The sequence below is a fragment of the Rhinatrema bivittatum genome, chromosome 8, assembly GCF_901001135.1.
Source record: "Rhinatrema bivittatum chromosome 8, aRhiBiv1.1, whole genome shotgun sequence".
Classification (NCBI taxonomy): Eukaryota; Metazoa; Chordata; class Amphibia; order Gymnophiona; family Rhinatrematidae; genus Rhinatrema; species Rhinatrema bivittatum.
Genome location: NC_042622.1, coordinates 153097443 through 153120106, shown reverse-complemented (window position 1 = coordinate 153120106; position 22664 = coordinate 153097443). Strand labels below are relative to the sequence as shown.

General features: G+C 45.1%; 2 protein-coding genes across 5 annotated transcripts in view; one reads left to right on the top strand and one right to left on the bottom strand.

Annotated features, from left to right (window-relative positions):
- Nucleotides 1-7853, top strand: part of KAT5 (lysine acetyltransferase 5) — a 177105-nt gene extending 169252 nt beyond the window's left edge. For both annotated transcript variants that reach the window (XM_029614310.1, XM_029614309.1), the window contains one exon: nt 7036-7853. In XM_029614310.1, coding sequence (XP_029470170.1) covers nt 7036-7170 — 135 coding nt within the window. In that variant the 3' untranslated portion in view covers nt 7171-7853. The remainder of the gene's footprint in view (nt 1-7035) is intronic.
- Nucleotides 7853-22664, bottom strand: part of RNASEH2C (ribonuclease H2 subunit C) — a 39182-nt gene continuing 24370 nt past the window's right edge. For all 3 annotated transcript variants that reach the window (XM_029614312.1, XM_029614311.1, XM_029614313.1), the window contains exons 2-5: nt 22194-22399; nt 21935-22047; nt 13316-13435; nt 7853-8679 (exon numbers count right to left, since the gene is read on the bottom strand). In XM_029614312.1, coding sequence (XP_029470172.1) covers nt 8653-8679; nt 13316-13435; nt 21935-22047; nt 22194-22353 — 420 coding nt within the window. In that variant the 5' untranslated portion in view covers nt 22354-22399 and the 3' untranslated portion in view covers nt 7853-8652. The remainder of the gene's footprint in view (nt 8680-13315; nt 13436-21934; nt 22048-22193; nt 22400-22664) is intronic.

Below are 22664 nucleotides of genomic sequence, written 5' to 3'. Positions count from 1 at the left end.
GGGTGACTCATTTTCGAATGGAAACATTACGCTTTGTAATAATGGCGGTGCAGTCAGGGGAATTTCTGACTTTCTTGGATCTGTCAGAGGCTTACCTTCATATTCCCATCCGATTGGAACACCAAGGCTTTATGGTGTTGGGGGTGCCATTATCAATTTCAGGCACTGCCTTTTGGTCTAGCTACTGCTTCCAGAACATTTTCCAAGATTATGGTGGTGGTAGCAGCGGCCTTGTGAAAAGAAGGAATCCTGGTGCACCCGTATTTGGACAATTGGCTGATTCGAACTACGTCTCAGGAAGAGAGCCGCCTAGTCACACACAGGGTGATCTCCTTATTGCAGGAGTTCGGTTGGGTGGTGAACCTAACCAAGAGAAATCTTTAATCATCCCAGTTGTTGGAGTATCTGGGGGTCCGGTTTGACACGGGACAGGACAGAGTTTTCCTGTTGGAAGTTCGGATTCAGAGATTGATGTCTCAAGTGCATCAGTTGATGAATACCATATGCCTGACGATGTGGTCATACCTACAGGTACTCAGCTTGATGGCAGCTACCCTGGAAGTGGTGCCGTGGGCAAGGGAGCATTTGCATCCTCTTCAGCGCTCTCTGCTATCTATTGGAACCCGCAGTCTCAGGATTATGCAGTTCGGCTCCACTTGCTGATGGAAATCTGCTCCCGCCTCCAGTGGTGGTTGCAGGAGGATCATCTGAGAGAGGGAGTCCCCTTGTCCTCTCTGGCCTGGTTGGTACTCATGAGATGAGTCTCCATGGTTGGGGGGCTCACTGTCTGGAGTTAATGGCCCAGGGTGCTGGAATGGCGAAGAGTCCCGCTGGAACATCAATCGCCTGGAAGCCCGGGCGGTATGGCTGGCATGCTTGCAGTTCAGCCACAGTTTGCGGAATCAAGTGGTTCGTGTGATATCGGACAACATGACGGTGACTTATATCAATTGCCAGGGAGGAACCAAAAAACCAACAAGTGTCGCAGGAAATAGACCAGCTGATGGAATGGGTGAAAGGTCATCTGCAGATGATCTCGGCCTCTTACATTGCAGGAACAGACAATGTAAGAGTGGACTTTCTCAGCAGGGAGAGTCTGGACCCAGGAGAGTGGGTGTTGTCAGCCGAGGCGTTTCAGCTGATTTTGGATCGCTGGGGCCTTCCATTCCTAGACCTGCTGGTGACTTCTCGAAATGCGAAGGTTCTTAGCTTCTACAGTCGTAGGAGAGATCCGTGGTCCCTGAGAATAGATGCTCTCATGCAGGTCTGGCCAGAAGACAGACTGCTTTTATGCCTTTCCTCAGTGGCCCTTGCCAGGCAGGATAATTTGCACGATCAAAGGCCACAGGGCTAGTACCCCTGGTAGCGCCGGACTGGCCTAGGCATTCGTGGTATGCAGATTTGCAGTGACTCCTGGTGGAGGCCCCCCTTCATTTTCTGCCGCGTATGGATCTGCTTCAGCATGGATTGGTTCTTCATGAGTTTCCGACTCTATTCTGTCTTATAGTTTGGCCCTTGAGAGGGCTCGCCTGTTAAAGAGTAGTTATTCCTCTGTGGTGCCTGCCACATAAGAACATAAGAAAATGCCATACTGGGTCAGACCGAGGGTCCATCAAGCCCAGCATCCTGTTTCCAACAGTGGCCAATCCAGGCTATAAGAACCTGGCAAGTACCCAAAAACTAAGTCTATTCCATGTTACCATTGCTAATGGCAGTGGCTATTCTCTAAGTGAACTTAATAGCAGGTAATGGACTTCTCCTCCAAGAACTTATCCAATCCTTTTTTAAACACAGCTATACTAACTGCACTAACCACATCCTCTGGCAACAAATTCCAGAGTTTAATTGTGCGTTGAGTAAAAAAGAACTTTCTCCGATTAGTTTTAAATGTGCCCCATGCTAACTTCATGGAGTGCCCCCTAGTCTTTCTACTATCCGAAAGAGTAAATAACCGATTCGCATCTACCCGTTCTAGACCTCTCATGATTTTAAACATCTCTATCATATCCCCCCTCAGTCGTCTCTTCTCCAAGCTGAAAAGTCCTAACCTCTTTAGTCTTTCCTCATAGGGGAGCTGTTCCATTCCCCTTATCATTTTGGTAGCCACTTTATTCCGCGCTCACAAGATCTCCACTTCTTTGGCTTATGTGTGGTTTTTGAGGCCTGGTGTGAGGAGTGGGGTGTTCTTCCTCGTTCAGTTAAGATCCCTCTCATTCTGGATTTTTTACAGGATGGATTGAATAAAGGCTTGGCCCTTAATTCCTTGAAGGTGCAGGTTTTGGCTCTTGCCTGTTTTAGAGGCCTGGTGAATGGTGTTTCCTTGTCATCTCATCCTGATGTGGCCCGTATTTTGAAGGGAGTGAAGCACCTTAGGCCTCCCTTGAGGTTACTGGTTCCATTTTGGAGTTTTAATTTGGTCTTGGACTTTTTGGCGGGCCTTACATTCCAACCATCGCGTAGCCTTTCCTTACTGTTGGCTTTGAAGATTGTGTGCTTGGTGGCTATATGTTCTGCATGTCTCATTTCTGAGCTGCAGGCCTTGTCTTGCCGGGAGCCACTCCTTCAGTGACTCCGGGAGTGTTACAGCTGTGTACTGTTCCAATCTTCTTGCCCAAAGTCGTCTTGGACTTTCATTTGAATCAGTCCATCTCCTTGCCATCCCTGGATAAGGTCAGGGATGCGAAGGAGTTTCGCCTTTTGCATTCCTTGAATGTTAAGCGTCGTCATGTGGTATCTTGAGGTCTCTGAGTCTTTTCAAAAGACGGATCCACCTGTTTGTTCTCCATGGTGGGAGTAAGCAGGGCGCTCTGGCTTTGCTGGCTTCCATAGCTCGTTGGATTAAGGACATGGTCACGGCCATGTAGGTGGATGTTGAAAAGTCATTGCCTTCTCAGGTTAGTGCTCATTCCACTAGAGCTCAGGCAATTGTCATAGGCGGAGGTTAGTCTGTTGTCTCCCGTTGATAACTGCTGAGCTGCAGCGTGGTCCTCCTTACACACTGTTTCCAGGTTTTATCGTCTGGATGTGCAGACCCGGGAGGCTGCAGCCTTTGCACGTGCAGTGTTGACTGATCGCAGGCCCCCTGTTGGGGAGTAGCTTTGGTACATCTCACTGGCCCAAGTCCACCTCCATTCTCTAGAAAATGGAGAAATTACTTTAAGATAATTTAGTTTTCTTTAGTGTAGACTCAGTTTCCCGCCTTTGGCTGCCACATGAGTATGTCAATAGTCCTCCTGTGGAGCTCTGGGTCTCAAGGGATCGCTGGTAAGTGTTCATTCAGTCCCTAGCTTGGGGTACCTAGAATCTTTTGAGAGTAGAATGTTGATGGTTGAGTACAGTTCTGGTTATCTGCTTTTAATCATGTTTTATTTGTTGTGTTTGTTTGTTTTGTTTTTTTTGCTAGTCTGTCCACAGTTGCTTTTGAAAAGAATACTAGCAGGCTGGTGTCACTGCAGGGTTATATATACTGTGACTTAGGCTTGCTCTGGCTCCATCTGCTGGCAGGGGAGCATAAACCCACTGGTCCTGAATCCATCTATCTATAGTAAGGAAAACGAAATTATCAGGTAAGTAATTTCTCCATTTTGGTTAATAGTAGGAAAGAAGATTTGAAGAGATGCTTCCTGAGTCTCAATATCTGCAATCATCCTTTTAAAGGAAAGCTTCTATTTGGAGAGGACTTGGAGCAGTTGATGAAGTCGAAGGGAAACAAGCTACTGGAGGATAAGAGTGGCAGGAAGACTTTCCCAGCTCGTACCCGTTTCCAGGATATGAGACATTTTTGTTCCAACAAGAATTTTTTGATGCCATTGCAGAAGCAAGGATCTGGAAGGCAGAAGTCTTTTCAGGGTTCCCGAAGACACCTTAGAGATAGTTCCGGTAAGGGTGCCGGAGATAATAAATCCTTGCAACGAAGCCAGATTAGTCCATTCTCTCAAGGAAGCTGTCAGGGGACAACTGACACGATTTTACAGGGATCTCCTCAGACTTATGGGTTCTAGAGGTGATAAGAGACAGCTTCGCTTTAAAATTGTATTGCCCCATCAGGGAAGTCTTCAAGGTGGCTCATTGCACATCCCGCAGCAAGCGAGAGGCGGTTTGAATGCGTTGCTTTGCCTTCGGAGGTTGGGCACGATTATTCCGGTACGGGCAACAGAGCAGGGTCAAGGGAGGTTCTCAATTTATTTCGTGGCTCCCAAGGAGGAGGGGACGTTTAGGCCCATCCTCGATGTGCAGAAAGTTAATGCGGTGCTGTGGGTTCCGCAATTCCGTATGGAGATGTTGCGAACAGTGATAGTGGAGGTTCGTCAAGGGGAATTTCTGGCCTCATTGGATTTAAGAGGCCTAGCTCCACATCCCCATAAGTGTGGAATATTAGAGGTTTCTTCGCTTCATGGTGCTGGGCAGCATTTCCAGTTTCAGGCTCTTCATTTTGGATGAGTGACAGTTGAACGGACTTTCACAAAGGTGATGGTCATGGTAGTGGTTGCGCTGCGAAAGGAAGGAGTTCTAGTTCACCCTTATCTGGATGACTGGCTTATCCGGGCGAAGTCAGAGGTAGAATGTTGCTAGTCAGTTCAAAGGGTGTTGGAGATATTATGTTCTCTGGGCTGGGTTATGAACTTAGCGAAGAGTCATCTGGCTCTAAGTCAGTTGGAATATTTGGGGATGAGATTTGACATTCAGTTGGGCAAGGTGTTTCTTACCTCAGAGAGGATTCTGAAGCTGCAGTTGCAGGTGGTTTGGCTATTACATGTACTGGTGCCTAGGGCCTGGGATTACCTGTAGGTTTATTTATTTATTTATTTATTATATACCAACATTCGATCTCATTCGAGATATCACACCGGTTTACATTCAGGTACTGTAGGTATTTTTCTATCCCCAGAGGGCTTACAATCTAGGTGGACGATAGTATACTCTTATCACTATATTCTTATCCAACACACATGGGATTTCTATCTATATAGATTCTACTGAGCATTTAGTCTCTTTGTGATCTTTATCCTGTTGGACTCTATACCCTCCTGGACATAAAGTGCTACACTCTCACCAAGTTGAACCTCCCTATCATTGCGGTATAATTTGTATCCTGATATAGCATTGTCCCATTGGTTATCCTCCTTCCACCAGGTCTCTGAGATGCCAGTTATGTCTATCTCATCATTTACTGCTATACATTCTAACTCTTCCATCTTACTTAGACTTCTGGCATTGGCATACAGACATTTCAAAGTGGTTTTTGTTTGTATTATCAATTTTCTTTTCTGGATAATTTGCAGTTCTTTAGCTCAGGTGATTCTTTTCTTATAGGCACATAGGCTACTTTTGCATTTATTGGAACCTCTCTGTTGGATTGCCCTAACTCTATTTCATTAGTATCCTTCAAAGATAATTCTTCCAAATCATGCACTGCTGAGTGACTGTCTGCTTTCCCCCTTGTTCTAGTTTAAAAGCTGCTCTATCTCCTTTTTGAAAGTTAGCGCCAGCAGCCTGGTTCCATTTTGTTAAGGTGGAGCCCATTCTTTTGGAACAGTCTCCCCTTTCCCCAAAAGGTTGTCCAGTTCCTTACAAAGCTGAATCCCTTTTCCCTGCACCATTGTCTCAGCTACACATTGAGACTCCGGAACTCTGCCTGCCTCTGGGGACCTGCACGTGGCTTCCAGAACATCTCTCCCACATTTTCCTATGTTGTTGGTGCCCACATGTACCATGACAGCCGGCTCCTCCCCAGCACTGTCTATTATCCTGTCTAGGTGATGCGGGAAGTCCACCACCTTCAAGTTACCAGGCGGTCTTCACGCCAACAGGCCACCCAGCTATCTACATTCCTAATAATAGAGTCACCAACTATGATGGCCGACCTAACCCTTCCCTCCTGGGAAGACTTGTCTTCAGTGCGAGATGACAACCCATCACCTGGAGAGCAGGTCCTTGCTACAGGATCACTTCCTGCTACACTAGGGTAATGCTTTCCAACTGGGAGACCTTTCTGATCCAAGGCAGCACTGGGGCTGAAGGACTGGATTTGGGACTTGACTACTATGTCCCTGAAGGTCTCATCAATTTACCTCTCTGTCTGCCTCAGCTCCTCTAGGTCTGCCACTCTAGCCTCCAGAGATTGGACTTGTTCTCTGAGTGTGTTCTGCAAGCAGGTCTTTCGGATTCCAGCTCAGTGTAGAGGAGCTTGGGTCATCCCACTTGTCTGGACTGATGTGGGGTATGATCAGGAAAGGAAAATTGGTTCTTACCTGTTGATTTTTGTTCCTGGAATACTACAGATCAGGCCAGAGACCCACCCCCTTGATTCCGAAAGACTAATGTTGGAGTTATATCTTTAGAGTAGAGCTTAATTTTGTATATAGTTGTAACCTTTGGACCGAAAGGAATTTTTCTGTGTCCTTGGATGGTGAGGTCTCTAGTTCAAGGGGCTCCAACCTGGGATTCTATGTTCGCCCTAGGAGGGGAAATTGTTACTTGAGTTGATTTATGGCTGTACATTGTCTTGGGTACAGGTCAATACCTGAGGGGACTGTAGATGACACACTCAGTTAAGTAGCAGTACCTGAAAAGCTTTTTCGTTCTCTGCCTCTATCTGTTGGTAGGGATGCAAAACCCACTCGACTAGACTGATCTGTGGTATTCCACAAATGAAAATTAAGTAAGAACCAATTTTCCTATCCCTACTGGCTAGAAAATAGAAATGAAGAAATGTGGTAACTTCTATTACACCTGAAGTTTATATTTCTGTTTGGGGGGTAAGCCGCATGGAGCAGCAGTTACTACCCTTAACAGAATGCTTGGGGGTAACTTGCACAGCGTGGCAGTCATTATCCTAAGCAATTTGCTGGACAGAGTAGATGGACCATTTTGGTCTTTATCTGCTGTAATTAACTATGTACTATGATAAGGGATCAGTGCCATGTCATGTGTTTAAGCTGGGCTGTAATCCCTTTGATAATTAATGCTGCATGGTAGGGTTTTCACGCGCTCTTTAGTTATACACACACTGATTGGGTTTTTTCCGATTTACAGGGGCAGTACATCTTGACCTTGTCAGAGGATATTGTGGAGGGCCATGAGAGGGCCATGCTGAAGAGGATCCTAAGGATTGATTCCAAGTGTATGCACTTTACTCCCAAAGACTGGAGCAAGAGGGGCAAGTGGTAGAAGCAGTGGCTTAGCATGGTGCAGGAACTATCCAGGCTATGCCTTGTTTAGTCTATCCTGCATTCACAGCAACCTGCTGGCACTAACAGTGTTGAAAGCCCGGGGTAGCTAGGTGTGGTTAGGACCTGCTACCAAGGGGAACTATTACTATTAAAAGAAAAATCATTTAAAATGGTTTTCTTCTTTAAACTGCCATACCAGAGCCCAGGCATGGGCAAGTTTCACCTGTACAGTAGTGGCCACTGGGTCTAGCGGACAGATTTTGTTTTCTAAGCCCCAGAAAATCTTCTGCTGTCTCCCAAGGCAGCAGGTGCCTCTCTGTGCACCTGATGGCAGCACAGCTATGTTGCACTCAAAACTTAAACATCAAATGATAGTTTTTTTTAACCTTTTACCCCTGAATTGAAGCTGCACAACATGGTATGTTTTAAAGAAAAAATTAGAGTAATGTGTCAGGTTTCACTTGTTCTGAATGAAAGTGTGGGGGCAGTTTTATCAAAATTGTTCAAATATTTCCCATTGGGTCCAATACTGTGCTTTATTTATTCTGTGGTAGTAATGAGATGTATTAGATAAGAACCTGATGTGACTTCACACCAGTCTGTACTGTTTGTAAGATTTATTCATGCTGTACTCTTCTTTGCCAGAGTTTGGTTTTTTTTATAAAAATACATTATACAATTTCTTGTTTTGAAGTCTTTTGAGTGTGCCATATGCAAGAGTGATAATATGAAAATACAAGCCCTTATGGCCTTTCTTTGGGTCTTGGGAATATAGTTAACTTTTCAGCTATCTTGTTTGACAAAAAATATTTCAAGATACAAGAAATGAGGGTGGTGGGAAGAAAGACCTTCTGAAGTTTCCAGTGCCTCAAACTCCCATGATGCACTGTAGCAGTGGCTGCTATTAGGGCTGTGGCATGAGTCTCCAGGTCTGATTTTCAGGATTTCCACAATGAATATGCATGAGGTGCACACCCATGCAACTATCTCATGCATTTTCATTGTGGAAATCCTGAAAACCAGATGGGTTGAGGAAGCAGCAGTTTTGAAGCAGGAAAGGCTGCTATTTTTTAAAGTGGATTTCTGGAGCATCCTGCAGAATTGAGAAACACTACACTTCATTACTACTGAGACAGATTTCCATGCTGCTGTGCCTGACCTGAAACAGCACACTTCGCATGCAGTGGTAAAGATGCCAATAGTCAGGAGAGAACAAGCGTCAAGTGTGAATGAATTCAAGAGACACCAGAATACAAGCTGGCAACCTCTAAAACTGATCTCCATCCTGAGGAAAGTGGAAATGATACCATTTTGTCAGCATTTTTCTTTAACTACTGCAGTTAGCAAAATTTAATAGAAATGTCCATACCATACACATATATATGTATATATAAAAAGAAAAATTTCAATCATTTGGTTTCATAGCTGGACTGGCCTGAGCTGCTTTCTACAGGCCTTTAAAAATAGTTGCTGTCCCAGTTTACTCCTCGTCCACGGGCCTGTGGATCTGCAGGAGACAAGAGATACATATTCAAAAACTTTCTCAAAGACAGACAAGAACTTTGAGTTGCACTGTCCTTGCTTTCTCAGCATACGGATAGGTGAATCCAAAACCAGTGGGTTATGCACCTCTACCAGCAGATGGAGCAAATCTGACATCACAGTATATATACACCCCTGCAGTGACATCAGCCCGCCAGTATTCTCCATTTCCAGCAGAAGGTGGACATGCATCTCCCTACTGGGGATTGCTTTAAGTTTTCAAAGGAGAAAAGAAGGAAACTTAAATTTGCCCTACTGTCTCTCCTTCAGTTGAGAATTCCTGAGGTGATTTCCATGGTCCCTCAGATGAGTGCTTTGTCAAGTAGCTGGTTTTTCAATGCATGACCTAGCTGTAAAAAAAAAAAAAAAAGTTAACAAGAAGGAGGAGTTCGAGTAGGGATTAATCCTTCCCTTCCCCGGTCTCCATGGCTGGCATGCAATCAGATGGTCGTTCTTGCCTCAGGTGGAGTTCAGGGGAGGGGGGATAGCCTGGCAGATAGAGCAGCCCTTGCAACTAGGCCCTGCTGTAAGGCTTGTCTGGTTCACTGCGTGGTAGGCTGCAGCGGCAGTTTTCTGTGGTTTGTTTGTGCACCGCAAACTGCCCTCTTCAGTTTCTGTCGGATTATGCTTCTGCACTCAACTGTGGAGCCTGTTGTGCGTTTGGTTGTGCGCCTAGGAGCTCCTACCAGGGTGCCCATTTGTGCACACGCATGCTTTTTTTGCGTGTATGATCTAAGCATCCTGGGGGAGCTCAGTTTGGGCTCATATAGGCACAGTATTGTGTGCCTTATTTTTGAACGCCTAATTTTTTGGGTGTACTATTGTCAGTCGCCTTTTAGGACGTATTGGCAGACTTATGGCGCCCATTGCGAAGAAGCCTAAGCACCTTGCCCTATGTTTTGCTTGGTATATTCAGGCATCTCAACCTGGTGTTCCCTCTAGTTTGTGTCTGTGCTGTTTGGAGACTCAGGGAGAATTACCTCCATATGATTTTACTAAGCCTGGTGTGGGAATGGAAAAAGAGCTGCAGAAGGGTTGCCTGATTTTGGAGCTCCCCTAACTGGTTCGTCAGCGGGGAAAGGTAGTTCAGTGCGCACAGAATAGTTGCCCCCTGGTTTTAGCATGGATCCTTCTGCCTTTTCTTGGGTAGAATTTTTTCACGGACAGCACTCCTTCCTTCAGGGCACTGACCCCAGCCCTAGCCAATCTTAACAAGTCAGAATCACAAGCAATTAAATCCTGCACAACTGGTGTTGTGGGTAAGCGTCGGGATACGTCTGGAGCCAGTTTTCCCGATAGGGACCCAGTTGATGAGATTGATTCTTACTCCCTGAAGGATGAGGAAATTCCTCCGGGATTGGAACCGTATAGAACTATGTTGAGGTTCTTTTATAGAGATGAGTTACCAACTCTTGATTTCCCAGTCACAGAAGATGCTGGGAGTACTTGGGGCCATTTTGATTTTCTTACGTAAAGCCTCATGTTTCTTCCCTATTATGGAGGCCTTACAAGAATTAATTGATCTTGAATGGGGCAACCCAGAAGCTAATTTTAAAGTGGGAATGAGTCTTGGAAGGACTGTACCCCCCTAGATCCAGTTGTGAGAGAGCAATTATGTTTTCTGGAGGTGGATGCACTTGTGTGGACTGTTACCAAGTGGACGACTATTCCCATAGAAGGTGGAGCAACCTTGAAGCATAGCCTCAATTCTTCTCTCCTAAGCAGGCCTTTGAAGCAATGGCAATGACTTTGCAGATAGCTTCCTTTTGTTCCATGGTGGTGCACTCTTGTTTACTGCTCTCCGGAGATCGATGAATCTGGTGTAAATTCCAGGGCAGTGATGGAACAGCAGCCGCCTTTTTGGCAGATGCAGGCTGCGATTTGGTCCGCACTTCGGCCAGAGGTGGCTTCTGTAATAGCAGTTAGGTGGTGGTGTGAACCTGGCCAAGGGCAATCTTCAGCCATCACAGTCACTAAAGTATCTTGGTGTTCAGTTCAACACGAAACAGGGTAGGATATTCCTGCTGGAGGGCCGTATTCAGAAGCTGATGGCACAGATGAGTCTATTGACAAACACAATATGCCTGACAGTGTGGTCCTATCTTCAGGGGCTGCGATTGATGGTGGCAACTCTGGAGGTGATGCTGTGGGCAACTGCGCACACGCATCCTCTTCACACTCACTGCTGTCTTGTTGGAGCCCACAGTCTCAAGACTATTCTATTCAGCTACACCTGCCAATGGAGGTCTGCTCTCTACCACAGTGGTGGTTAAAATCGGATCAACTAAGAAAGGGGGTTTCCTAAGATCACCGGACTGGCTAGTACTCATGACAGATGAAGCCTCCAGGGTTGGGGAGCTCACTATCAGGAGCTGATAGCACAAGAGTGCGAAAGAGTCTGTGAAACATCAGTTGGCTGGAAGCCCATGTGGTCCGGTTGGCGTGCTTGAGATTCAGCAACAGATTGCAGGGTCGAGCAGTCCAGATAATGTCAGACAATGCAATGACAGTGGCTTACATTAATCAGCCAGTGTTGCAGAATATAGCCCAACTTATGGAATAGGTATAAGTGCATCTTCAGGAGATCTCAGCCTCACACATTGCTGGAAAATACAATGTAAGAGCAGACTCCCAACAGACAGTTTGGATCCAGGAGAATGGGCATTTCAACTAATAGGGGATCGCTAGGGCCTTCCATTTCCAGACCTGCTGGCCACTTCTTGCAATGCGTAGGTTCCTCAATTCTTTAGTCGCAGGAGAGATCCAAAGTCCTTGAGCATCAATGCCCTTGTGCAGGAGTGGCCAGAGGGCAAGCTGCTGTATTCTTTTCCCCTGTGGCCCATGTTGGGCAGAATGATTGAAGATCGAGAGTCATAGGGGGATGGTGCTTCTCGTGGCACCAGATTGGCTCAGGAGACCATGATATGCAGATCTGTGAAGACTTATGGTAGACTCTCCCCTCTGGTATTCGGTGCATAGGAATCTGCTACAACAGGGGCCTGTTCTTCACGAAGATCTGAATCGATTTTGTCTTACGGTGTGGCCCTTAAGAAGGCTTGGCTGCTGAAGCGTGAATATTCTACTGCGGTGATTGCCATCTTGCTATGAGCACTTCCTTAACCTATGTGCGGGTTTGGCAAGTGTTTGAGACTTGGTGGGAAGACAGAGCGGTTCTTCCTCATTTGGTTAAGATCTCTCTCATTTTGGAATTTTTTGCAGGATGGATTGAGTAAAGGGTTGGCCCTTAATTCCTTAAAGGTATAAGGTGGTGGCCCTTGCCTGTTTCCAAGGTCAGGTGCATGGAGGGCCCTTGTCGGCTCATCCAGCTGTGGCCTGTTTCTTGATAGGAGTGAAGCATCATTGACTTCCCTTGTGGTTACCGGTGCCCTTGTGGAGTCAATCTAGTTTTGGATTTTTTAGTGGGCCTTACTTTTTGACCAATGTGTAACCTTTCCTTGAGGTTACCGATCTTAATAACTGTGTTTCTTGTGGCAATTTTTTCTGCGCATAGAATATCTGAACTACAAGCCTTGTCTTGCTGGGAGCCATTTCTACGAGCGACTCCAAGGGCAATACAGCTGCGTACTGTTCCTTTTTTGCCAAAAGTGGTCTCGAATTTTCATTTCAATCAGTCTATTTCTCTGCTATCTCTGGCCAGGGCAAGAGATGCGGAGGAATATCTGCTACATAGCCTGCTGGATTAAGGAGGTAATCACGGCTGCTTATATGGATGCTGAGCAGCCATTGCCTAGTAAGGTTAGGGCTCAGGCAGTATCATGGGCGGAGGTTAGAATGCTGTCTCCCGTCAACATTTGCCAAGCTGTGTCATGGTTCTCTTTACACACCTTTTCCAGGCATTATTGCCTGGATGTTGCAGGCCCTAGAGGATGCAGCCTTCACAGGTGCGATTTTGACTGGATCACGGGCAGCCTGCCACCGTGACGGGAGTAGATTTGGTACATCCCAGTAATTTTGGATTCACCTGTCCATATGCTAAGAGAGAAGAAATTACTACTTACCTGATAATTTTTTTCTTTAATAAGGACAGGTGAATCCACCTTCCCACCCTTGGCTGCCGGATGGTGGTGCTATTGTCGTCCTGCGTACCTGCGTGTTCTGTGGAGAACTGGTGGCAAATCCAGTCCCTAAACTAGTGTTGTTACACTCTTTGGCTGAGTGCTGGAAAGGTTTTCTGTTGCTAATCAAGTTTTGTTAGTTTGTCAACATTTGGCTTTTGCAGAAAATACAGGCAGGCTGGTGTTACTGCAGGGGTATATGTCAGCTTTACTCCATCTCCATCTGCTAGTAGAGGTGCATAACCCACTGGTTAGGATTCACCTGTCCTTCTGAAAGAAAAGGAAATCATCAAGTAAGTAGTAATTTCTCCTTTCTAGGGAGGGGGAGGTATGGATTTGCACAAACTACTTCTTGCCTTGAACAGATATGTTTAATGGTGCACAGAGGGGACTATAGCATGGTGTTTCCTGCCTGTGTCAGATTCATGTTGCCCTACTACAGAAGTTAATTCTTGGGATATATTGTGAAAGGGCTCCAACAGGATAGATTGGTTACATGAATTTAAGCAATATCTGGCAACTCACAGCCTCTGAGATTTTGGGCCACATGAATGACATCATTGCACAGTCATCTGCAGAAGGTGGAGTCTCCAGGTTCCACTGTGTGAACGATGAAAAGGTGGACTTCACACACACGCTTCGGCTCTATACAGAGGATTACAAAAAAAAAGAAACTTAACGCATTCTAAAGAACTTCAGTTTTATGTATTTCCGCTAAGAGCTACACCTGGGACACTATCCAGATTCAGTGTTTGTGCTGGATATCTTGCCTCAATGAGCTGCCTGCATTCCTAAATAGCTAACTAATCTCCATTAGCAAGCAGGCATGAATCAGCCATAACATATGGGTGACGACATCTAACAGCACCAAAATGGACCCAGTTATCAGAGCTCAGTAAAATCTTACTGCATGTGTGGGAGTTTCTATGTGTACACACTGCCTCATAACTCTTCAGTCTTTCTTCGTCCAGGGTAGTACTCTGATGATGAAGTCTCTCTATAATCACCAAAAGCAGAACCCACTGCCTTATCTCCTGCTTACACTACTACAGCCTGCTTTTCATAGGTCTCTGAATTCATTCCACTGCAGCCTCCAAAATTCACCTACATGATTTATCTTTTGCCAAAGTTGCTACATCCCTATTAACTTTCCCCTTTGAATCCTAGGTTCCTATGGCAATAAACCAGTCAACCCTAAGCTCCTCGGGGAAAACCAATAATTTTTGTCAATGTGCTATTTTTAATATTAGTATTGTTTGCTGCCCATAGGACACCTGTACCGGTATTACGTGGGAACGGAATAAATCAGTATGTGATTATACCAGTTTAGCGGGATAACGGGTGATATTGATATTAGGCCATCCCTGAATTCAGGGACAATGGGTTCAAAGAGTTAAGTTATTACAGTGGCTCCTTATCCATTTTCAATACAATTCAAGCTTCTCTTATTCATCTACTACAGCCTTCGCTCTGCAGCTCTCACTACCTCTCCTCTCTTATCTCTACCTACACCTTTCCTTGTAAGCTTGGCTCATCCGCAAGTGACTATCTATAACAATGGTTCCCAACCCTGTCCTGGGGACCCCCCAGCCAGTCAGGGTTGCAGGATATTCACAATGAATATGCATGAGAGAAAATCTGCATGCTATGAAGGCAGTGCATGCAAATTTTTTCTCATGCATATTCATTGTGAATATCCTGAAAACCTGACTGGCTGGGGGTCCCCAGCACAGGAGGGGGGGGGGATATCACTGATCTATAACCTTCTCTATCATCAACTCCCAACTCTGTGCTTTTCACCTGACTGCACTATGTGCTTTGAATAGTCTGAATTGGTGCAACATCCTCCCTCTCTTGCCTTATTCAAATCCACTCTAAAAAAAACCAAAAACCAACACCTTTTGAGGCTGCTTTTAAATCTTAACCCCTGATTATCCTGCTTACAAGTCTTATTGATTTTAACCATTTTCTTAATAAATGAAATTCTCAGTCTTTTTTGCCCTATGTGTTTGTTTTAATTAGATTGTAACCTCTCTTGAGAAGGAACTTAATATTTTTGTACAGTATTGTGTATGTCAAATAGCATTATAAAAGTGATCAATGATAGTAACAGCTACTGCACGGACATGTTCTCTCTCTAAAAGTTTGGCCTCATTTTTTGCCTCAACTTCATGTTTTGCAAATTTTTCTCTCTGATCATTGCCTTGGCAGCCTCTACTTTCTAATCCCCAGGCTATTTGTGTTCCCTCAGACAATGCTTTAGCAGTGGTATATGTGAATCATTAGGGAGGGACCGAGAGTCTTCATGTATCAGGCAAGGTGGATCAACTAAAAGTGGGTGGAGAGTCACTTGAGGGCACTCTTGGCAGCTCATGTGTTAAGAGTGGAGAACTAGGCAGGCAGACGTCCTATGGATCGAGGCAAATGATCCCTAACAGAGGAATCTTTCTCTCAGATTGTGAAGGTTTAAGGTTTATTATTGCTTATATACCGTTGTTTCAGCATAGCCTTCACAGTGGTTAACATAACATTAACATACAATAAAAGAAATTACAATCAGTTATAATAATAAAAGAAAGAGTTTTATAAAAGTATATTAATGAAGAATAATATCTGAAGTCATAAATATTAAACCAATAAAATACTAAAAGCATAAAACATACTTCCATTATTTTAAGGTTAAAAGAGGTAGAGCCACCTGTGATTGTACAGTTACATGCTTATCTGTTTCTCATCTTCATTATAAGCCACATGGAATAGGAGTCAGGGTGAGCTAATCTGGATACTTCATTCAGGAAAGGCCTACATAGGCTCCTCTGTATTTTTTCCTCCATGGCCCTTAGTGGGCAGAATTTTGCAGAGTGGAGAGGCATCAAGGTCCCCTAATTTGGGTAGTACCCAACTAGCCCCATCGCACTTGCTAATTGACCCTGAAGAGACTGCTGGTCAGAGAGACCATTCTATTTCCTCAATCCAAGGGGCTGTTGGTTCAGGGGCCAGGTCTTCACAGAGGTCCAGTAAATTGTAGTTTACAGCTTAGCACTTGATAAGGTTTCTCTGATTAGTTACTCAGGAGTGTGATGTCTACTCTTTAAGAGCAAGAAAAATGTCTAAATCTCTTCTGTACATGAGGGTCTGGAGAGTATTTGAAGCATAGAGTGAGAAGCAGAGGCTTGTCACAAAGACTTCCTTAGTGGTTATCTTGGCCTTTCTGCAGCAAGGCTTGGAGAAGGGCCTGGCCTTGAATTTGCTAATGGTACAAGTGGTGGATATTGGGGGGGGTGTCATCTGTATGGTAGGCCGCTGGCTTCTCATTTATTTATTTATTTATTTATTTATTTATTTGAAGAGTTTTATATACCGTTATTCGGTTGAGCCATCATAACGGTTTACAATACCTTGTTATTGGGCATTAGGTAAGAAAAGTGAATAGATTCTTAACATAATGGGGTAGATTTTAAGAGGCGCGTGAACAGCCTACTTTTGCTTGCGCATCAGACTCAAGCAAAAGTACGCTGGATTTTAGTAGATACGCGCGGAGCCGCGCGTATCCACTAAAATCCTGGATCGGCGCGCGCAAGGCTATCGATTTTGTATAGCCTGCGCGCGCCGAGCCGCGCTGCCTCCCCCCGTTCCCTCCAAGGCCGCTCCGAAATCGGAGCGGCCTCGGAGGGAACTTTCCTTTGCCCTCCCCTCACCTTACCCTCCCTTCCCCTACCTAACCCACCCACCCGGCCCTGTCTACACCCCCCCCCCCCCCTTACCGTTGTCGGGGGATTTACGCCCTCCCGGAGGGAGACGTAAATCCCCGCGCGCCAGCGGGCCTGCTGCGCGCCGGGCCGCGACCTGGGGGCGGGTACGGAGGGCGCGGCCACGCCCCCGGGCCGTAGCCACGCCCCGTACCCGCCCCCAAAACGCGGCCGACACGCCCCCGAAACGCCGCGTCGACCGGGCCCCGCCCCCCCGACACGCCCCCGACACGCCCCCCTCCGAAAACCCCGGGACATACGCGAGTCCCGGGGTCTGCGCGCGCCGGTAGGCCTATGTAAAATAGGCTTACCGGCGCGCAGGGCCCTGCTCGCCTAAATCCGCCCGGTTTTGGGCGGATTTAGGCGAGCAGGGCGCTGAAAATCCGCCCCAATGTGTATAAGTATAGCGACATTATAACCATTGAACAGTCTTAGCAAAAAGGATAACAAGTCCCGAAAGGGATAAAAGGGTAGAGGAGGAGGGGAAGTAGGTAGGGAGGAGAGGGATGAGATTAAGGGTAAGTAAATGGGGGATCAGTTAACAGTATGATTAGATGGTTGAAAGTCAGTGAGGAACCTGCAGAATAATAATGTTTTTAAGTCTTTTTAAAATGTTTTTAGATCATGTTGAATTCGTAAGAACTTCGGTAATGTGTTCCACATTATGGGTGAGGCAATTGAGAAGGCTCTTTCTCTTGTGGTTGTTAGATGTGCCTCCTTGACAGGGGGAATGTATAGGTATCCAGAGTTGTTGGATCGTAAGTTTCTTGCAGGCTTTTGAGGGATTATGTTTAGTGAGTTGAGACCTTGATTATCATTATTTAAGATTTTGTGGATAATAGTCATTGATTTATAAGCAATCCGTGCTTTGATGGGTAGCCAATGAAGTGCTGATAGAATTGGTGTGATGTGTTCGCTTCTTTTTGAACCAGTTAGGACTCTGGCAGCTGAGTTCTGTAAAATTTGTAGTGGTTTGAGGGCTGAGAGAGGTAATCCAATTAGTAAGGAGTTACAGTAGTCAAATGTGGAGAAGATACGGAGTTGGAGTACAGTTCTGAAATCGTGGGGGTTGAGGAATGGTTTTAGGTGTCTTAGGGTAAGGAGTCTGTGGTAACCTTCTTTGGTTTTGTTTGTGATGTGGTTCTTATAGGAGAGCTCATTATCAGTGGTAGTTCCAAGGTTTCTAGTATAGTTTGAAGGGAGTATAGATATGGCGTGTATGCCAGTAATTGTCAGAGGTATCAGAGATAGGTGTCAGATGTCTCATCCAGATATTTCAAGATTCTTGTAGAGAGCCAAACATATATACTCTTCTAGAAGAGATCTTGTTTCCTCTTGGGATCCAAATTTCGTCCTTAGGTGTTTCTGTGGATTGCCATTTGAGCCTTTAAGGGAGGTTTTGGTAAAGGATCTTACTTTGAAAAGTTCTTCTGGTGGCCATTTCTTCAAGCACAAGGATTTTGGAGTTGCAGTCTTTGTCTCGTAGGGCGTTTTTAAGATTCTCAGATTAGGTAGTGTCTATCTGTATAGATCCTCTCTAAGGTGGTTTCTCAGTTTTACCTGGTTCAGTCTGTGATTCTTCTTTCCTTTTGAAGGACGGATTATCCGTGAGCTTATACCCATCTTCCTTGGTTGGAAATGTGGAGAGTTTTGCTTTTGAAAGTAACTAATAGTTTTCGGACCATTTCTTTGTATTGTTTGGTGAACCTAGGAAGGGAGAAGCAGCTTCCAAGGCTTCAATGGCAAGATGGATTATAGAGGCGATAGGCTCGACCTCTATAGCAAAGGGTTTGCCTTTATCCTAAGGGGCTGCGGGGCTTATTCTACCAGGGCCCAAGCCGCTTCCTAGGTTGAGCTCTGTTTGTTCTCTTCAGTGAAGATTTGGAAAGCAGTTATGTGGGCTTCCTTGCACTCCTTTATGAAGCATTACCACCTTGATGTCTGAGCTAGGGAGGAGGCTTCCTATGGCTCAGGTGTGTTGATGGTAGGCCTAGCAGTTTCCTACACTAAGGAGGAATAACTTGGGTACATTCCTCATCTGGACTGGTCTGGCTAGATGGAAGGTGACATTTCTCTTATCTGATCATTTCTTTTCTTTTAATCTGCCAGACCATTCCAGGAACTTCCCCCTACTTTACCTCCAGAATGGTTGTTTTCGATTTGAAGCCTTTTTAGGGGTACAGGAAGACCTAATCCATATTCTGCATAGATTATGTGGACAACTGTTGATCCAGTTTTTTTTATTCTTTCTTAGTCTGTTTCCTTGTTCTAATTAGCAGCTTTGAATTTCCTCAGAAGTCACTTGATGGGGGTGCATGGTTTTGTAGGTTTTTATATTAGCATATTCAGTGAATACTGGCAGGCTAAAGCAGTTCGGGGCTTTATAAAGGCTGATGACACAAGTCTGTTTTCTGCCTCCATCTGCTGGTAAGGAAGCCACTACTCTGGCTGAATTCAAGAAGAGAAAATGTCACCTTTTTCACTATGTACATCATTTTGCACTTATCCAACTTAAATTTCATCTACCATTTTGATGCCCAGTTCTCTAATCTTATAAGCTTCTTCTGTAGTTCCTCACAATTGGCCTTTAACTACCCTGAATATTTGTGTCATCTGCAAATTTGATAACTTCACTCGTTGCTGCCTTTTCTAGATCATTTATTAATGTTTAATAATACTGGTCCAAGGACAGATCTCTGGAGCACTCTACTATTCACCTTTTGCCACTGCAAAAACTGACCAAATGTCTCATTTGCAGCAGCACAGCTTTGTTGGCAGGGAGCGTTGTGTTCCCATACTTAGATCATTGGTTGGTGAGCCTTTCCATCCCCTTTATCAATTTGGTCAACCTTCTCTATACCTTGGCCAGTGCATCTATATCTTCTTTGAGATGCGGCAACCAGAATTGAATAATACTCAAGGTGCGGTCTCACCAGGGAGCGATAAAGAGGCATTATGACATTCTCTGTTTTATTCACCATTCCCAACATTGGTTGGTTTTTTGACCGCTGCAGCACACTGAGCCAATTTCAATGTAATGACCACTATGACACCTGGATCTTTTTCCTGGTTAGTAACTTCTAAAATAGAACCTACGATTCTGTAACTACAGCATGGATTAGTTTACCCTGTACGCATCACCTTGCACTTATCCACATTAAATTTCTTCTGCCCTTTGGATGGCTAATCTTCCTGTCAGTTCCTGGTCAATTTCTTGAAATTGAACTTAGCAGAACAAGTACTGGATGGAACTAGGTCATATGGCTGTAGTGGTGCATGTGGTTACTCTGACTCACCTGCACATGTGTGATCTTCAGAGGGATAATTGTTACAGAGATCTGGTGGACTAAGGCCTGAAACTTCCACCATGCAAGTATACCGCCATTGGTGGATGAACCCAGAAGTTCTGATGATAAGTCTCTCACTATGCACCCTAGTGCATCAAGTAACTCTGAACACTGACACTTCTACTAGAGGAGCACACACTGGTGCTGTTTGGACCTACGTGGTCCATAGCAGAGATGCATCTGAAGATCATCCTTTTGGAACTGTGAGCCATCTGTTATGCATTAAAGACTTTCTCCCATTTGCCCTCGAAAAAGAGAATCTTGATCAAGCCAGTCAGGTGGTCATGTTCTGTGTAAACAAACAAAAGGGACAAAGATTCATACTTCCACTGTGAGGGGGCCCTCCAAATCTGGTTATGGGCCAGTCATCACAACACCCATCTTCTGGGAATTAAGAATACTTTAACAGACCATCTCAGAGTTCTACCTTTCTCTGAGTGATCCTTGGATCAAAAGATTGTGAGCAACTTGTTCCTAGACCCAGAGGTGGGGACCCCAGTTGGGTATTCTGAGTAGATGACACTGATGGGGCCCTGGTGGACCTAGAGTCTGGTTAGAAGCCTCCTCCAGGCCCTACCAGTGCTAGAGTTACTATGGGATGAAATGGTTTCGATTGTGCAGATTTATGAATCAATGGCACTGGGGTGTCATGTACTGACTGCACTGTGGGCTTCTGCGCTGATGGCGCCGGGTATCAATAGTATCTGTATTAATAGTACTGACAAGCTTTGTGATGGGGAAGAGGCTCAAGAGTGCATTGAGGAGAGCATCTGCTCTGGCATCTGGCACGTCTGTGCCTTGCTCAACCCCAAAGTTACAAGCAGATCCAGAGTTCGATGTCATAGGCTGGGGGTGCCATGCTCGAGAAGCCCCTTTGAAGAGGCTCCACTCCAGGAAGAAAAGCTTCTCCCTCTCTCGACTGACCTACAGAGCTCTGCTATTTTCAATGCCTGGTTCCACTGGGTTCTAGGTGACATCCAGTCACATTAATAGCAGTTTGCAGTCATGGGCTGGAGCTAGGCATTCATAGCATATGATGTGGCCATTGGTGATAAACATCCTGTGACCACAAACACAGTCCTTAAAACAACCAAGTGCGGCCTTCTTGGAACCGGGTATCTCCTTAAAAATACTTTTTTTTTTGGAGTACTAAAAAAAGTGCTGTTTGAGGGACTGCCGAGGAAGCAAGGCAGAAAAAAAACAAAATAGTGAAGAAGATAAGCAATTAAGATAGAAAAAAAATACGAGAGAGAGAGTACATATCCATGTAGTTGCTTGGACAAAAAAAAAAAAGGGCTGAGGCACTCACAAGGCAGTGCGTGTGAGAATTGCTGCACATGCTCAGTGGTAAAACTTTACTGAGCTAGAGAGAGAAATCGGTTCAGTGCCATCAGATGACATCACCCATTTATCATGACTAATTCAACCCTGCTTGTCAGTAGAGAACCAGGTGTTATCATCACCTTGTGCAGGGAATAAAGACAACACCTGTCCCCCAGATATTTGTCTCCCTTCTATCTCGCTTTGTGCACTGTGTAATGCTGTTTTATATTGCTCATTTGGTTAATAACAGATTGCCACATCTACTTAATCACACTTCATGCATCAAACCCAGTCTGAAAAATATTTAAACATTCTAACATTGATCGGTTGAACATTGTTGACATCACTAGCTATCCGCAAACCAGTACAGAACTATGCTGTCATCAGAAGTGTAACAACTGGTGTTATACCATGGAAGCTGGAGGCTGTAATTGGTAGTGGAATTTAATGCTGGGCTATGACATTACACAGGTCACCAGGGACAGCATGATCCATTACTAGTATTGGCTCCCCATGGCACGTTATAGTCTTTACAGTTCCTGAATTTCCTGGCTATGAAAAAGATGTGGAACAAAAACTGTAGGCTACAACTGCACTAGAGAGTGAAATGTAACTGTCAGAAAAAACTAATATTATTCAGCAGAGCTGGGAGAGACTCCATCAGCAGGAGCTAAGATATGTTATTGCTGTATCATAGTCCCTTGCAGTCCACTATAAGGACTTACCTCTTCATCAGAGCAGGGCCTGTACTTCTCCTCCAGAACTAGTCCCACATACCCTACTGGAACCATGATCTCCTTTCCTTTCAGGCTCCGGCCACGGAATGACACTTCCTTAGCTGGAAAAGAAAAAAAAAGTCTCAAAACTGTCCCACCACAGAAAAAGGTACAGCACAAATGGCAGCAGCGCTTGCAAGCTTCCCTTCCCTCACCCTCTAGTATCCTGATCCTATCCCCTGAGCCCCCAGAAGGTGTATTTACATACCTGATGCTCCCTGCTGGATGGTGGGGGTGAAGTATTTGTCTACTGCTGCATGTCCATCATACTGAATTTCACAGGGCAGGAGGTGCATGGGGTCATTATCTGCATGCTTCAGAGAGCTGAGCTCGACCTTGATAAGTGTTTTGGGCTGGTTCTCACACATCTTCTACCCCAGAAGCTGTTTCTCTTTCACACTAACCTGCTAAATCCTAAGTGGAGAGAAAGTAGTTTATTTATTTATATTCCGCTTTTTTCAGGTACTGAATGTTAAATTTTAAAATACCAAGCAGCTATGAATCCAAATCTATCACTATAACACATTCAATAAACAAACAAAATACATAAAATTAAAAATTCTTATCATCCTACTACACCAGCGGTTCTCAACCGGGGTGTCGCGTCTCCCGGTGTCCACAGCCCCAGTTATAATTCCCTTTACCTTTTGCCTGCCCCCACGAGCCAATGGAAAGCCTC